The sequence below is a fragment of the Microtus oregoni genome, unplaced genomic scaffold, assembly GCF_018167655.1.
Source record: "Microtus oregoni isolate MIOR12 unplaced genomic scaffold, Mior012 000022F_ref0000154, whole genome shotgun sequence".
NCBI classification, from domain to species: Eukaryota; Metazoa; Chordata; class Mammalia; order Rodentia; family Cricetidae; genus Microtus; species Microtus oregoni.
In genome coordinates, this window is record NW_024543081.1 from 26,002,137 (window position 1) to 26,020,838 (window position 18,702).

General features: G+C 38.0%; 1 protein-coding gene across 3 annotated transcripts in view; it reads right to left on the reverse strand.

Moving 5' to 3' along the window:
• The window catches only part of Efr3a (EFR3 homolog A), an 80,415-nt gene that overhangs the window by 50,308 nt on the left and 11,405 nt on the right, over positions 1-18,702 (reverse strand). Inside the window, exons 1-2 of one of the 3 annotated variants that reach the window (XM_041672081.1) lie at positions 2,781-2,922; positions 771-847 (exon numbers count right to left, since the gene is read on the reverse strand). In XM_041672081.1, the coding sequence (XP_041528015.1) occupies positions 771-847; positions 2,781-2,871 (168 nt within the window). In that variant the 5' untranslated portion in view covers positions 2,872-2,922. Of the gene's footprint in view, positions 1-701; positions 848-2,780; positions 2,923-18,702 lie in introns of those variants that run through there. The other 2 variants (XM_041672082.1, XM_041672083.1) reach the window with 2 other exon arrangements.

The window sequence follows — 18,702 nt, forward strand, 5'->3', positions numbered from 1 at the left end:
CTCTAGCTCTCAGCTTTATTTAAACACCTTTCACATACTTTCCCCAACATGCCCTCCACAAACTCTCTGGAGGGATTTTTCTATTGTGAGGAACATCTTTTAGCTCATGGTAGGACCTGTCTCAGTTCTCATGAACTTTGTTACACTGAGCAAATACAGTTCTTTGCCGAGCATGGCTTCTGTGATGTTTGTCATAGTGCCTGGCATGTAGTTGGCACTCACTCAGTATTTATGAATGAGATGACAATATGCTAAAATACAACAGTGAAGATAAGCACCATGAGCTAAAAGAGGGCATGTTGGAGAAAGTGTTAGACTTCATTTCCTTTGCCTTCTTCGCCTAATCACAAAATGGCCATCGTTCTGATCTATTCAAGCTACATCCCTCACTTCATTTCCTTATCACATTTTCCTCCGTATATTAAAATTGCTGGTATTCTATCTATATGCTTATTGAATGCAGAAACCATTCGGTGTTCACAGTTGCATCCTGAGTACACACTATATGGCACATGATCTTAAGTGTTTGATAAGTGTTACTAAACTATCTAAATGAAAAAGGACACCATGTATCTACCATTTCAGCTTTGTAGCTAACATCTGAAAAAGAGAAGTGAGCAAGAGTCATATGAAAACTAAGAAAAGTATAATAGTTCACGTGATGATACATGGGGATGAAAGAGAAATGAAATGAGGGAAACCTTAGGGAGGTCAGCAGGGGCAGAATGGGTCAGCAAAGAGAAGGATCAGTAGATGGAGATCAAAATTACTTTTGGATCTTCAGGGAATATGTTGTCCACCAGGCGTTTGTAGCGAGGACGCAAAGCAGAGCAGCAGCAACACACTCCTGTTTTTTTTTTTTTTTTAAAAAAAAAGAGTATAAAGATTAATATCATAAAATGACCCAGTAATTCATGTTTCCAGATACTCACTGTCCATTTAAAGATAAGTTTAAACTGCCAGTAAGTGAAAAGGCATGCAAATTCAAAAATAAGGAAGTTAACTTTTCTCCCTCTTCTAAAAACAGCAGTTGGCTAAGACTGCACGAACAATAAGCAACTGCCCCCCACACACATCAAATTTGTTCTGTTAAGTAAATTCATGGGCACATCTGCCTTTACCTTTATTCTCTACCTTTGTGTCTCATCTGCACTTTACTACAGTCGTAACAGTGACCCTGCTATTCCAGCAAGTGAGGAGCCTCTCCTGTTTCCTCTGCCTAGAACAACCCGTTCTCTCTTCTACTTCCTTTTGCTAAAAGAACTTACCACCTAACATACTAAATAACTTACCCAGTGTGCTTATTGGTTATCATTAGCCCCCCTTCACCAGGATACAAGCTCAGATGAAGGCAGAAATTATTCTTTTGCTCAATGATAAATCCCAAGCAACTGGAACAAGACACAGTAGGCACTGAGGTATCTGTTGAATGACCGTGTGCCTCTACCTCAACAATGCCTTTGTCGCTGTACTTTCTACTTCTGTCACCTCGTTAGGAAGTCACATCTACCTGTACCTTTTCCCACGACTTCCTTGCAGGTTTCCCAGTCTCGTTCTTTCCAAGTAGCTGACGTGGCTCCAACACAGGGATGGTATTTATAGCTCATTTTTAGCAATATCATTACACTGATGCTTTCAAGAGTTCATTGATAACTGACTAAATATATAAAAATGCCCTAATGTTTTATAATATCCTTCAAACCTATATCCTCCCTGTTACTAACCATTCTTTATACTTCACAAACTTGGCATATTCTAAAATAGTTTAATTTTAAAATGGATATATTCTAGACTGTGAAAATATGTCAAAAATAGATGAACTTTGAAATTACAAAGCAAATGGAACAAAGATTGGAGAATCTGCAACAAATAAACAATACGTCTGTCTTATAAACCTTCACAGAAAAAGACTAATAAACAGAAAAAGGCCTAAATGACCTAGAAGACTTCACGCCAATTCTTATATGAATAGATACATGTCCTGGGTAAGGCCATGTCAGCTACTTGGAAAGAACTGTGAATTGGATGGATCAATCAGTTTTCTTACCCTGAATACCAATAACTTCATAAGAATAGTGGCCCTGAGATAAAAGAATTCCCATGATTTATGAGCTGAGGTAGAAAGTCTATGTCACTGAATTTACTTGGGTTTGGAAACAATGTCAAGTACAGGAGAACACTTGAAATAGAAGAAAAGTTACTTAGTAAGCAGAATCTTTGCAATTTTATCAGGAAGCAATTTTTGAAGATCTCAAATTCTTTTTTTTTTTTTTTTTTGGTTGGAGCCTGTCCTTGAAACTCACTCTGTAGACCAGGCTGGCCTCAAACACACAGAGATCTGCCTGCCTCTGCCTCCAGAGTACTGGGATTAAAGGCACACACCACCACCACCTAGCTTATCTCAAATTCTTTATGAGGTATGTGCTATTTACCAAGTGTCAACTTGGTGTTCAGCACAGGTCAAAAAAATCAGTATAAAGCTTGAGTTCTGGTCTGCAGTAAAGTGAGACCATCAAACAAGCAAGCACTCTCTAACTATTTATAGAGATGAGCGTGTATAGACGCGCGCGCGTGCACACACACACACACACACACACACGAAGACATAGAAAATTAGCTCAAAAATTTCAACTTACTCAATTTCATAAAAAGCAATATATAGTAAAAAAAACAGCTGTGTCAATAAAATTTACAGAAGTAATTATTCTAAATATTCAAATAAGAGAATACCGTATTTATAAACATGGCAAGAACATATAAGATAAAATCACTTGACCTACTCAGGTAAAGACATGTGGATGACTCCCCTGGTGAAGTAAATTCATAAGGTTTCTCCAGCTCGCCTGCAGGCACCTGAACATAGTCCTTCATGTTGCAAGACTGTTTTCTAGTTCATCTTCCTGCTGTGTGATCCTGTGGCTGCTGTTGAGGAAGTATCTGGTTCACTTTACTGCTAATTAATTAACAGAGTAGAGCGCTGGGGCTTATCTAAGCTCCTGCTGACATTAAATACAAAACTATCCAGAACTTGATAATATCCCTATCAAATTCTGCTAATACCAATTAGCCTTAAATAAGATCTTAAAAGATTTGCGTTGTTACTTTAATAACACCACGTATTTCTAGAGTTTAAGTAAGAAAATGATCCTACTTGTATTCTTTTTTCCTTAAAAGTCCTTTCTCTTACTGATCCTAGCTTCTGATTCCTTCCAACAAACTCAATGAAGCTCTAGTAAAATCCTATTTGAACTTTTCCAGGGCACTAACTGTAAAAGCAAAGAGAATATGCATATAAACAACCAACAACAAAACAAAACAAAAATGTCATGTAAATGAAAGTCTAAAAAATATTAATTCCTTGATTAATTCAATTTGGCACATAAACAAATAAGAGCAAGGAGAGGCATATTGGAGGCTTTGGAGGGAGGAAAAGGGGGAATATATACCATCTTACAGTCGTATTCACCCATGCCTTTTTCCAGTACACCTCTTGCTCTCTAGTTCTATGACTGCATTAGTTATGACTGCACTCAAAACACATGCCCCATATGTAAGACAATACTACATTAAAATAAGAGCTGTGGAAATTAAAAAGGTAGCCACCCACTTGACGCAGTAATTAAAACTTAAGTTTTAAACTGAGACATGAACATTTGAGGACAAAAGATATCCAGTGTCAAAAGAGCCATGCAGTCATGAATGAGTGCCACAGAAACTAAGAGCAGAAAGAAAAGACTTGTGGTTCAAGTGAAGTCAAGTGAGGACCCTGCACTTCAACTGGAGCACCAAGGGCTCAGTGAAGAACAAGCAGGAGCAAGCTACAAGGATTAGTGAGGCAGTGAAACACAACTGCACAGAAATAGAAGAAGCATGCATGTATGCAAGTGTAGTCCCAGGAAAAACAAAACAGTGTTCTAGAGAGTCATGGCTTTGAAAGCAACACATCCCATCCGGAAGGAAATATGGAAAGAATCTGGTGACTAGATGAAGGTCAAAGGAGAGGGAAGAAACAGTCTTACTTTCAGGAGTGTGTTCCTTTTAAAAGGATGTTAATTCATTAGCGGAGTATTTTATTACAGGTCTTTCCACAGGTACCACCTCTCCTTTAGGTCTCAATTTCACCATTAGGATTTTATTCCCAGACACATAAATTTTTAGGTGGAAAGGACACTAGTGCAATGAATGAACTAAAGGACCAACTCTGTTTAGAAGACGGCCTCCAGGACTGCAATGCTTTGCTCTACGATAGGGTAGCACGGATACAACCCCTGCATGCTTGCTTTCCCAAACTATTCTGAGACAGACACCAGGCATTTTTTTTTAAGTTAGCTTTTCTTCTTTAGTCAGTCTGCTATTTCTCGATATCCAACAACCTTCCCCTATATTGTAATCTAAGTAAAACAAACAAAAATAGTAGGCACTAGAAAATCTGTGTTTAAAGGAAATAATATAAACCCTATATGTGGATTTATATCTACATTTAACTGTGTTGTATAATATATGTACTTGACATTTTAAAAATAATCCTAAACAGAGGTGCCCAATGTCAAGAGCAATAAAACACTGAATAATCCTGACTTCTAATGAATAATACAACCTATTTTATTTGAACTCTCAGAAATCATCATTTGGGAAAATTTAATGGATGTATCAAAATCAGAAGATAGAACTTCTTTCTTATTTTATCTGATGCTAGCTTTGTCTGCAAACAAATATGCAGGGATCCAGTGAATGATAAAGAAACCAGAGCTGTGGCCAGGACAGAAAAGTCACCAGTCTCTGCAACACCCAGTGCATGGACTGTGGCTCACTAATTCTGAACACATATTCCTGGATGCTGAATATCACAGACCATCTTCAAATATGCTGGGTGGCAGTCATGGCAAAGAAAATATATCATTTGTGTCAAGAGGTAAGGGGGTGATTAATGTGATGGTACCAGTGGCACAGACTTTGGCCATCTTAGGCAAACAATGACCTCAGATTATCAACTCATTATTTTTAAATACTGAGATATCCCTAAAGGCAATGATAAAGTAGTCAAATTTTCAGATATGTGATACAGTGAGAAAAAGGAGCAATAATCCAGCCAGGACTGAGGAAGACAGGAAACAAACAAGAGACCTGTAAGAATGTACCTTTAGTTTTTCTAGTTTTTCCAGTATACAATAACCACAACCATAGTATATCAAAGAGTACAGTAAGCTCTGTCAGAGGCTCATTACAAGAATTTTGTAATTAACATGAAATACCTAATGTTCACGGTTCTACAGAAGACAAATGCAAAACACAAATAACCCATTCAAGTGGTTCTTAACATCCAGATCCTAATAACATATCTGGACTCTGTAAAGCTAGTTTTACAGAAAACAGTAGTTCCTTTGCTATATACAAAAGATAGGGGGGAAAAAAATCACACAAATGCCTGGATTTGAATTCACCCTCAGTTCCCTGGTAGCACTGCATATTCCTAACTATGTGGATCATTCTACCACACTCAACATCAGCACATCGCCATGGTACAACTGCCAATACTTTTGCTACTCAAGAGTATTTCTTCTCTTCTGGTACACGTCACCCCAGCATAAACCCGACCATTGCTTCTGCAATACCAAGATGCTTCTCTTAAGATAGCCTATAAGTCTTCTGAAGAACCTCCTAGAATAACTTCAAAAGTGAACAATTGTATCAATTCCCGAAACTATAGGACAATAGCCCCACCTGTACAATGAGTATCATGTACATTCAAATTGAAAGGCGCCCTGCTACAGAGACCCACTTAGCCCTTTGAATCACAATGTAAAGAATTCAGCACATGATATTTTTATTGACTTTTATTTCAGCTGTCCTTATGAATTGTATAAACTTTTAGTACAGTTGCACTAATCAAATCTTCTATATTTTAATAACCACATTACTAAAATGTAACACAGAAGTGGCAGAAACAACAAATGAGAGCATCAAGAAAATATTTGACAGAAGAAGTTCACAGGGTTAACTCTGTCACCAGCAACAACACCTTAGGACCTGATGGCTGAGATCTCTAGAACATCTGCTTTGCCTTCAGATGCAGCCACCTCACCTACCTTCAAATAGACTTTCTGAGCAACTTCATGGACATGAGTATCTGACATAGGAAAGATTCTCACTGGAAATAAACAGTTTAAAGTCTCAAGTTCAGTAGTACAAATAAAACAGAATTATGAACAAATCTTTTGTACTTTATTCTTAAACACAGGCAAACTTTTGAAAATTTCCCCCCTAAGATTGCTGCGATTTTCTTCTCTGTACTTTCAAATACTGTTTTACATTTACCACAGTCCTTGGGTTCATTTTCATGTAATGCTGGGAGAAGGGTTACAGTATTAAGAAACCCTTTTATTTCCTGCTTTTGTCTGGTAGAGAAGATTCTGCTATAGTTTATGAGATAAACAATCAGTTTTCTGGTGAGTCTAAAGGACTGACTAAAAGTAGGCCTGCCTAAAAGAACCTTCAGTAGCTACTCAGTATCTAATGGCCCAGACATTATAAAGGTTTAATATTTACCCATTAATAAATGAACTTTCAAAGGATCTTTCAGATGCATACTCAGCAATTTGCTCTCCCTGCTTCTATGTGATGAGCCTAAGTTTAGAAGACTCTTTGTACGTGGCCACTGTGGAGTTATAAAAGTCTCAGTCAGTGTGCCTTCCTTGGAAAATTCTTGGGTATGGTTCTAAAAGGCAGGGTTTGGAGAGAAGTTAGTAGAAAGCCTGATGACTAACAAAGATGCCACAATGGGATCACCATACACCTATACTAGCAAGAGAGCCGGCATTTTTCATTAGTACCAGACTGACTTTAGTATTTATATTCTTATTTATATAATCCCATTTGTTCTAAACTCAGAGAGAGGGTAGGGCTGGCACCCTCTAAAACTCAAATGTGCCTCAGAAACAATTCTGTGTAGGAAAAGACACAATTCATTTTTGTGTATGTATGTTAAACTAGCATGCACATGTAGGTAGCAGTCTTCTGTCTTGTATTGGTCCCTCCTTATGTTTTGTGACAGGATCTCTCAATGAACTTGGCTCTTACCACTTTAGCTACAATGGCTACCCAGTGAGCCCTCGGGATCTGCCTATTTTTGTATTCACAGAGCAGGATTGCAGATGCCAGGCACTACTCGAGGCTTCATGTGGGTTATGAAGACTGAGCTCAGGTCTTCACACATGTACAGCCATCTGCACACTGCACAAGGATAGTGACACCTACCAAGTCTCAAACACTAAGCTATATGCAGTGAAACATCACTACAGCACACAATCCCTGGCCTTTATTAACACATAATCTGTTGAGAAAAGAAAAAGATAGACTAGGATACGAAAAATCCTGAAATGACAAGCATCTTCTAAGAGATGGTCAAAAGAGAAAATGAACAGGAGGACATCTGAAGAAACAGAAAAAATCTATAAAAGGATTCTGTTAGAGAAACAAAGAACAGTTAAAAATCCCACACTTTCTACAGAAGTTACATAGCAATAAGATACAGCTTATTAAAAATAAATGCCAATAACAAGGAAACAAAAGCATAGTAAATTAAGAACATCTAAAAATGCAAATAAATATAGCAATATGATTTTCCAGTGATGTTATTTAACGTTTCAAGATGGTCTAATTATTTTAGCCATAAATAAAATGGTAATTTACGTAAACGTAGATTGACATTCACTGTTCTAGAGGCTCTCTACATATGATAAGGAACAAAAAGTGATGGCCACAGTTTATACAACTATCAATATTAGCAACAATAATCATAAAATGATGCTCATAAACACACTTTATTGTTATTCTATTCAGTTTTTAGTAAGATAATATACTTCTTAAAACACAAAATTTATTTTAACACTGTATTTTATAGTGTGAAGTAAATGTAGGAAGATACAATCTTGGTAAGAATGGGAACATAGAAAATGGAAAATTGTACTAAGTACCTGAAGGGGAAACCAAAACATATATCTACAGAAATCCCACCCTTCTGCTGTCTTCTAAAATAATAAATAAATAAGTCAATTTGCAATAAGTGGAGAGAGGTAACGGGCAAGGTTGGAAAGTGCAAATCAATAAGCTCAACATGGGCCCTAATAAACCACTGATTTGTGCCTTATTAGTCAAGAGCATTCAGGTTCTTAAGGAGAAGTCTCCGTAGAACCCTTTTCATTTTGAAGAGCCATTACATATAGATACAAATCTACCTTATAATCAATGCCATATTAATTTTGGTGTCTTTTTCTAAAACTACATGACATAAAGCACATGACTTCAAATCTTCATGCAGCATTTTTCCATAAAGAGTATGAAACACTGTCAGAGTTTTGAAGTTTGGGTGGAGGAAACTTAGATACATTTCTTAGTCTTTGCTACAGAGTCCTTAAAGGAGTCTTCAGTCTATCACTACCACTGTAATGAATGGCAAACGAGCCACTACGACCACGAGGGTAGTCTGCTCTTGCTGCTCCTTCCTCAGCTAGCTCGCCTGGAGCCTCTGCCCAGCATTATTTCTCAAGCAAGTCCTTCATCTGCACCTCAAGTTGGGCAGAGGCCACTTTTCTCTGCCACAGAACCATCATCTGTTTAATGTATTGATCTGCTTTCCCCAGAGGTCAATAAAGTCCTTGAGGGTAGGGCTGTGGCTTATTCAGCTTTTTAAAACTCCAGGGTGAAAGATTTTGAGAGGATAGACATCTAGAAATAACTATGCTGCTATACATTTTTCCTGTCTCTGAAAGAAAATTAAAATTCTGGAAATTCAGAGTTCTCATTGATGTTTTAACTTGAATAGACATTGTTATTTTTATTTTTAATCAGCTACAAACAAAATGCATAAAGCTAGTGGGTATCTGGTTCTGCCTAAAAGTTAAAACTGATGATTATAAAACTTCAGTTATTTTTAAACCATAATAAATTTAATGATTTATAATAAAAACATAGTAAATTTAACAATAAATTTAAGCCAAAATAAATATACGAGTTCAAATGTAATCTGTAGTGTTTGGCACTGGGTGGAGGGCATTAAATTTCATTTTGCACCACTGTGCCACAATAAAAGGCTTTGATTTTATAATCACAAAATAATAAGATATAGGACATTTCTGGCACTATTATATCATGGCATCTCTTTCCAAGATGGATATGATTGTAGTTGGCAGCGTTCAAAGCTGAGTAGGATTGGTTATTACCTTCTTCCCTGGTAGCATGGAAAGCACCTTCCAGCACCGTGAAAGCTAGCCAACAGGGAAGAAGATTTCAGGTCAGTACCAGCTTAAAATCACCACGTGGTGCCTACAGCAATAGGGTCTTACTGTCAAGCTCTGGAGGGTACCACGAGGAAGGTGTATAGAAATGATTCCTATTACATAAAAGCTAGCCTGGCACACTGTCAAATGCCTTTCATCCCAGAAGCGGGAGGTGGATCTCTGAGAGTTCAAAGCCAGCCTGGTCTACAGAATGAGTTCTGGACAGCCAGATCTACACAGAGTGAGATCCTGTCACAGAAAAACAACAACATCATCATCATCATCATCATCATCATCATAATAATAATAATTTTATTATTACTTAAACAAACTAAAAATTACAAATCTACACTGGTTCTTGATCATCATGAGAAACCAATTTGAAATAACATTTTTTATGAACCAGGAAGAGCCAGCTGAATAGGAATTTTGCATATATGCTACATTTGTATAGCTTGGTCCTCTCTTGGGAATCCTAACAGTGGAAACAGGGGCTAACTCCAACTCTTTTACTGGCTCTTGGGACCCTACTCCTCATACTGGGTCGACTCACCTAGCCTTAATACATGGAAAGCCCATGTATTAAGTCTTACTGCACGATATACCGATATACCATGCTTTGGGGATACTCATGAGAGACCTGCCCTTCCTAAACAGAAATGAAATAGTGGATTGGGGCCATGGAGGAGGGGCTGGAAGGATTAGAGGAAGAGAAAACTGCCAGCTGATATGTAAAATAAATAAATAGATAAATAAATAAATGGATGAATAAATAAACAAAGAAATGAATTTTTGAGGAAAATTCTTAAAATGTCTTTCTTCAAGCTAAACCCAGGTACATTTAATGGCTAATTTTTCAAATTATGTTTTGTAAAAGCTATTTATTAAAATCTCATCTTTCTTTATATATTTACAGTGACTTTGCAAATATATGTGTAGTACTAATGTGCTGCTACCCTACTGTCCACAATGAAGACCTGAGTATAAAGCAAAATCAAGGTTGAGTTCTTCTGCAGATTTTTTTTAAATCTATTCTTCTCTTATATATTACATACTAACTATAGTTTCCCCTCCCTCTTCTCCTCTCAGCCACCCCCACTTCTTCCATCTACTCCTCCTCTAGCTTCCCTTCAGAAAAGGGCAGGCCTTTCAGGGATACCACCAAACATTGCCTATCAAGTTACAAATAGCCTATGTACCTCCCCTCATAGCAAGGCTGGGCAAGGCAACCCAGTAGGAGGAAAAGGGTCCCGAAAGCACGCAAAAAGAGTCAGAGAGAGTCACCTGCTCACACTGTTAGGAGTCCCACAAGAACACCAAGCTACACTACCATAATATATATGCAGAGGGCCTAGGTCAGTCACATGCAGGCTCTCTGATTGTCCCTTCAGTCTCTGTGAGCCCAGGTTTTGATGTTTTGATGGGAGGTTTTTGTGGTATACTTGATCCTGGCTCCTACCATCTTTCCTCCCTCTCTTCTGCAGGATCCCCTGAGCTCCACCTAATGTTTGGCTTTGAGTCTCTATATCTGTTTCCATCAGTTGCTGGATAAATCCTCTCACGGTAATTACGTTAGGCTCCTATCTAGTATGAGTATAGCAGAATATCATTAGGAATCATTTCATCAGGGGCAGGCAAATCTCTGCGAGTTCGAGGCCAGCCTGGTGTACAGAGCTAATTCCAGGACAGTGAGGGTTGTTACACAGAGAAATGCTGTCTCGAAAAACAAAAGACCAAAATCATACTGTTTTGTCTTTATTGTTGTTTTGTTTTGCGCCATTTATGTTTGGTTCTTATCTGGGCTATCCTGTCTCTGGGTACTGGCTGTCCTTGTCAGGGATAAGCTCCCTCTGGCCACTCCCACAATTTCTGCACCACTTTTACACCAGCACAACTTGCAGGCAAAACAAATTGTAGGTCGAAGGTTTTGTGGCTGGGTTGATGTCCCAATCCCTCCACTGGAAGTCTTTTCTGTTTACAAGAGATGGCTGGTTCATTCTCCATATCCCTCATTACTAGGAGTTTAGCTAGATTACCCCTGTAGTTGTGCACTTAAAAAAAAATAAATAAAAGAGTTGAGTATCCAGTTAAATAAGCCAAGGAAGAATACCTTCGAGAAAGGAACCCTTGAACTGAAGGAAAGCAACCCTTCCTGGCTATGAGCATAAGGGACCTTGCACGGTGATGAGAGTCTTTCTCATGACAACTCATGGAGTTTCATGAGTCTAGCCATAATGATGAAGCTAGGTTAGGTTATTTTAAATTATACATCCTCTGAATATTTGACAAGTAAAATATGAGTATTTGGGGCAAAATTCAAAACAGCTTTCTAATTGCCTAACTATTTAAATTTCAACAACATTTTATTTCCTTGTTAGTCATAATGTAACATAAGTGTTAAATCTGTGGGAGTGTTTGTAAATTTCAAAATTATTCTTAGAAGAAATACATTTAATATACCAACAGCACTGATTCTTCTAGAACACCCACAGCATCTCTGCCATATGCTAAAAGATTTTCCTTTTAATTGAAATGATTAAAATGTCAGTCTAAACTGTATTGTATTATTCCAAACATGAGCCTAAATAAAATGTACATTTTAAATAATGTCTCCACTACTTAAATTTTAATTAGAAAAGAAAAATAACATAGCAATGATTTGTTGAACAGGCTTAGATAAAAGAAAAGTTCAATAAAAATGTAATTTCAACCTTCAAAGTTTAGTGCTTGATATATTCTGCCAAACTTCCAACTCAAACACAGAAACCTAAATATTTTCCTTCTTCCCTCCCTCTCTTGGTGCTAGAGACTGAACCCAGGACCTTGTCCATGCTAGGCAAGAGCTATAACTGAGTTACATCACCAGTCTTCAAAGTCTTTCACAGCTGCCTTACTTAGTTTTTTTTTTTTTTTCTGTGAAGAGACACTATGACCACAGCAACTCTTATAAAGGAAAACATTTAATTCGGACTGGTTTACAGTTCAGAAATTTATTCCATTATCAGCATGGCGGGAAGCATGGTGGCATGCAGGCAGACATGGTGCTAGAGAAGGAGCAGGGAGTTCTACCGTTTGATCCATGGGTAACAGGAAGAAACAGTAAGTCACTGGCCTGGCTTGATCATCTGAGAACTCAAAGCCCCCAGTGAAAAAGCTCCTCCAACAACACTGAACCTACAAGACCACGCCTCCTAATAGTGCCACTTCCTATGGGACTATTGGGGCCATTTTTACTCAAAACTCCATATTTCACTCCCTAGCCACCATAGGCTTATAGCTGTATCATAATGTAAAATGCATTAGTTCAACTTCAAAAGTTCCTATAGTCTATTAACAGTCTCAAACTTGTTTAAAAGTCTGAAGTTCAAAGTTTCTTCTGTGACTCATGGAATCTCTAACTGTAATCCCCTGTAAAATCAAAATGAAAACGCAGATCACATATTTCCAGCATATAATGGCAAAGGAAACATAGTAAGAAAATACTGGACCAAAGCAAGACCAAAAACCAGCAAGGCAAACTCCAAACTCTGCATCTCTATGTCTAATGTCAAGGCATTCTTCAGATCTCCAACTCCATTCAGCTTTGACAGCAAACTTCTTTCTCTTGTGCTGGTTCCACTCCCGGTTGGCAGCTCTCCTCAGCAGGTACCCCATGACTCTGGCATATCAAACACCTTGGGGTCTCCAAGGTAATCCAGGTTTCACATTCACAACTTCAAGCAATGGTCTCTCTTGGCCTTCATACAGGGACATCCCTGACACATGCCTGATCTCGGTGTCTTTCCTTAGTCACTAAGGAAGAGTACATAATCGCTTTCTTGTATCCTTGACTTTAAAGCCAGAACCATGAGGCTGAAGCTGTCAAGTTCTATGGCTTGCTGGGCTTGGCTGTCCTAAAACTAGCTCTGCAGGCCAAGCTGACCTTAAACTCAGAGTTCTGCAAAGCTCAGCCTGCATTAAGTGATGGGATTAATACAGGTGTGTACCATCACGCCTGGACCTAAGCTTTTCTTTAATGCCTTTTCACAAATTGTTTACTTAGCTGGGTTCAATCTTAGCCTCAGGTCATCAATCCCTTTATTCCATTTAACATCAGGCTTTTCTTCAATCTGGTTATTTTCTTAAATGAAAGATTTAGCTCCATTCCACTTCTTGATGCCCCTTTTCTCCTCAACTTGTACATTTAGTATTTTTACTTGCTCAGTTTCCTCCTTTTCATTATAAATCTGAACAAGTGCGGCCATTAATAACCAATCAACATAGTCAATATTAGTTTGTCTGGAAACTTCCTCTGCCAAAATTGTTAATTCATAACTCTTCAATTTAGCCTCAGGCAGATTTTTTGGACAACAGCAGAAAGCAACCACATATTTTGCCAAAATATTACAAGAATGAACTATAGGCCACATACTAATATTTTTCTCCTCTTAAACTTTTAAGCCCCCATAGTTCAAATCCCCCTCAACACCACTGTATTTCATGTTCCTACTAGCATGACCCATTAAACTTCACATAAAGCATTCAGCTGCTTTTCAAATGGTCAGGCTAATCACAGAAATACTCCAATCCCTGGTAACAACTTCTGTCTTACTTAGGGTTTCTAATGCTGTGAACAGACATCATTACCATAGCAACTCTTATAATGGAAAACATTTTATTGGGACTGGCTTACAGTTTCAGAGGTTTAGTTCACTCTTATCATGGTGGGAAGCACAGTAGCACACAGGCAGTCATTGCTGCAGAAGAAGCTCGATCTGCAGGCAGCAGGAGAGACTGTCCCACTGGGCCTGGCTTGATGAGCTCAAAGCCTACCCCCAGGGACACACTTCCTCCAACAACATCACACTCCAACAAGACCATATCACCTAATAGTGCCACTCCCTTTGAGCCTATGGTTTCATTGAAACCACAATAGTCATACATTAGATCTGTCAGAAGATGTAGTCAGAAGTTCAAAAGCTCTAAATTTGCACATATTCTTTTATCACAAACACACTGTGGCAACAGAATATACAAACGATTGAGTTGTATGTTAATCAAAACTCAGGACACAGCTGCTCTGAAGTATGAAGTGGGTATAATAATGGAAACTCACCTGAGGATGAGGAAGGAATCGCAGCACATAGGAAGAGAGAAGTAAAAGGAATAAATCATACTAAGGATGTTTGAAAAAGCTATGGGAACTATATTATCTTATGGCTACTTTACAAATATTATATATAAATCTGGGGGAGAGGAGTTGGGAGTAGTCTAAGTGAAATTGTGCCAATTATGGTCTTTCCAAAAAAGTAAGGTTATCTAATAAAAATCCCAGTGCCAGGCTAATCAATACATTTACAAAATAACTGGTATACTTAAGGCTCAAGGAAGATCATGGAAGAGTAGGTGAAAAGACCACATGAACTAGAAGACCAGGACAACTGCTTTGAGACAGTCTTTTCTAAAAGAGGAGACAACAGCTATGACAACACCACCAAGTGGTGGCATGGTTTTGGGAAGAGGGGGTTAGAGGAGGCATGGAGTTAAATATGATCAAGATACAACGCATGAAATTTTCTAAGAATTAAAAATATTACATTATCTAAGAAAACTTCCAAGAATTTAAAGATAAACTTTCTAATCAATACTTTTGAACTGATCATAAAACTAGCATCTTATACTATGTAAGATGTCAATGTATTATTAAATTATCTCAAGTCTAAGGGTGGAATAAAGGCAAAACCAACCTATTTTCTGTGGCATTATACACAAAGAATCTAGAAAACAATGTATCTGTAGCACTTTTAAATTTTCATACTCATAAATAATAGGTTTACTCTTAAAATGGAAAAGATCAATAGAAAATTATCTCACCTCTGTGCAAATACCATTAAGTACTCACTTAGAAACATTGAGTCACAGTGCAATTTTAGATAGAAATGACAAAGTGGTTGAATCAACTGCAATTTTGGAAAAGCACAAGAGCTAAACTACATGTAATAACATTCAGCCCTCCCTGGTGTTCTGTACAAAGCTTTACTGTGACTTTTTTCCACCTTTGATCGACATGCTGCTGTACCTATCAGGGAAGGCCCCACCAATAGAAAGAACAATATTCCTAAATGAGTTAAAGAGCAAACAGGGCCTGATAATCACACCACACCAAGGGGCATACCAGGAAGGAAAAGAGAACAGCATTAGCAGTGTAACGGGAGAAAAATGTTAATAAAAACCCAACAGCTGAATGATGCTCTCGAGTCTTTAAATGCTCCTCACTTCTGTCTTTGAAATAAGCATGTCCTCAAGAACTTTATTATATGCAAACAGCCAGCTGCTGCCAGAAAACCACTCAGTTCTTTCACAAATACATACTGCAATGAGACTTGAACAAGGCAGCAATGGATAAGCTACTAATAGTCTGGTTCTATATTCTTCAGTTTAGATTACATACACTGAGGTGCCCTAACTTCAGCTTGCAAACTGTACAATTGTCAGTTTGCATTTCCTCACTGATTATAACTTGACAGTCTCTTCTCCCAGATAGGAAGCAGTGACAAGAGAGTTAAGAACAGAAGTAAAGGATTCTATGTACTGGACCTGAAATATGACAACTGCTTTAAAGTTCAAAACAATTTTAAAACACCTTCCCTGATGCTCCATAAGTTTTCTTTATTGTCATGCCATCAGAACGGAAAAGAATGTCACTACTTCTATTTCTTGCCACTCTGACTATTCAAATGCTACCATAAACAGATGGCCTGACTGGCAGAGGAAACAAGTTTAAAGTACCCTCATCTAACTCTCTATCTGGTCAGTACAAATCTGCTCAACACCTTTCTTCCCCATTAGACTGTGTTTCAGAATTATTAAATCCCCCTCTCCCATATGTCTGTCCGGGTATACATTTACACACACACACACACACACACACACACACACACACACCCCTTTAAGCTTCACATTTTATAGGACTTATATCTTTTTCAATTAACTGTTCTTTTCCACTCATATGATCTGCTTCAAGTATTTACCCTAAGCAGCCTTTTCACTGTGCTCACTATTTCTGTCATATTTAAGGCACTCTGGCTTTTGAAAGTATTGTCTATTCATCTTCCAGTTAGTGTCAAGGACATATTTTCCTCTTATTTAGAAGAGCCCCATCCTCAAGATATATATATGTGTGTGTGTGTGTGTGTGTGTACCCTTCTTTATTATAACAATATGCATGCCTTTCAATAAATGATATAACCTTTTTAAAGCTAGAGACCACTTTATCCTACTCTGTATTTTCCACCTTGGTAGTGCCTTGCAAATGTAGGCATTAAAATACTAAGTAAACATGTCCCTAACATATTTACCAGAAAAACAAAATTGAAAGAGAACATCTGTGAGTCCAATAGAATACTGACCTCGTCTGTGACAGAAATAACTACAAGGAGGAGCTATAATATATTCAGTCCTGAAGACTGTTAGACCAAAAGGGTGAGTCACCATCAGCTCAATTGCTTTGGGTTTTGCCTCAGAGTTCCTGAGCTTTTTTACTCTAAAACATCTTATATTTTCTATTCACTATTTAAAAGTAGTCAATGTCACTTTCCTACTGAAATTAAACGCATAAATGAGATAAGAATAAAGCTATCCAAATGAAGCTGGGCGGGCCACCTGCTTAGTTTCTTCAGTACCTTTACCAGACAACAACCATATTATACCCACATGGGAGGCATCTTGAAAACTTTTGTTCTAAAAGCTTCTCAAGCTTCCCTTCCTCTACCCCTCAATAAGGGTTAGAAGAAACAAGCACCCACCCTATGCCAGACCAAGGGAATTAACTTTTGTAAATAAAATTCCTATGGATATAACTGGTCCATCTTTCTATCATCTCTTTCTGAGATCTAATTTTTGTGAAACTGATGTGTTATAACAAGGCTAAGTACGTGCACTGTGCTAAGTATACTTCATCCTTTTAAAGTCAAACAACATTTAGGATGGAGTAAAGAGAAAGATAACATAGAGTGGACAAGTTACCTATCTGCTTCTCATCAGTACGGCATATTGGAGAAACTGGACATCTGAAATTTACACTGGCCAGCTAGAATACATGAAAACTTTACGGACTCAGACCTGGAACCTCAATAGCTATGCATCAGTCTTGAATGCCTGTTCTCTCCAGATGTCCACTTTCATCAAGCTAAAATAGGTGAAGATAAGACCTGAGGTAACTTAACTTTTGCTGCCAACATGATGGTCCTAATATGTTGACAAGTATTTCTAAATGTAAAACCAAACCATTACAATATACAATATTGCATCTACAAATTCCTAAGAGATATTGTCGTCTCTCAGTTATGAGTCAAAATATCTAATAAAAATACTTTTACCCAAGTTCCTAAAATCAATCAATCAGTTTAGGTTAGATATCATAAAAGGGCCACTCTTCTCAATTCTCAGGATCTCTGCTCATCAGGCACATTTTGCATGTTTTTGAAATCACAGGGATCATAATGACAAACTTGGTACCTTGTACTTCATCTGTCTGCTCAGCAGGAGTGATAGCCATTTAAAGTTAACTTGCAACCACAGCACAGAGAACACGGTGGTGAATTATCGACACAGCTGTTCAAAACTGCCCATCAGAGAGCAGTAGTGTGAAGAATACTTAGCATTATCCAGAAAAATACTGGCGTGCAGGTGGTGAGAAGAAAAGGTACAGCTGGATAACTCATCAAGTAAGGAGGGGATGGTGGCAGTTAGTGAGAACTCCTCATGGAGGCTGTGAGGCAAAAAGGTTTAACAACTAATTTTAGAATAGACAAATTTGGTCCAGAGGTACAACGGAAAAAAACCCAAAGCAGTAGTTCCTTTTTCAATTAAACTTAGAATTATGCCAACCAATAACATCCGAAGTTAGAGAGCAAGAGATGAACATGCCAAGGAAAAATGGGATCCCTCCCATGGAAAGAAGAAAAATATTATTAGCTTCGATTTGCACAAGAACACCCTCAAGAGCTGGCACATTTCAAGAGCGGAGTGAACCTGGTATATGCGACAACAGAGTTTTGACAGGGCTGACATTAATCACAGCAGGAACTGCCAACATTCACTCTGTGATCCCACCTGCCTAAAACTGAATTCACTCTGCAGAAGACAATCACTCCAGACGCTACAAAAACTTATCAACTTCCCATGAAATGAACTCCCCCACAGTGACTCATCTCTCCTCTTCAGGATTTCAGGACTGAAACCACCACTTAATAAAGCACACAACACCTCACACAGAAAAGACAAGCAATAAATGTGCTTTGTTCTTGTCTTCTATTCACCAACACACTGCACTAAACTTGGCAAAGCATTCCCAGAAGCTTACATCAATCAGACACCAGACACTACTTTCCTATATAGTTAGCACCATGTGATTGGTTTTTCAAAGTTCTAATCTTTAGACTGCAGG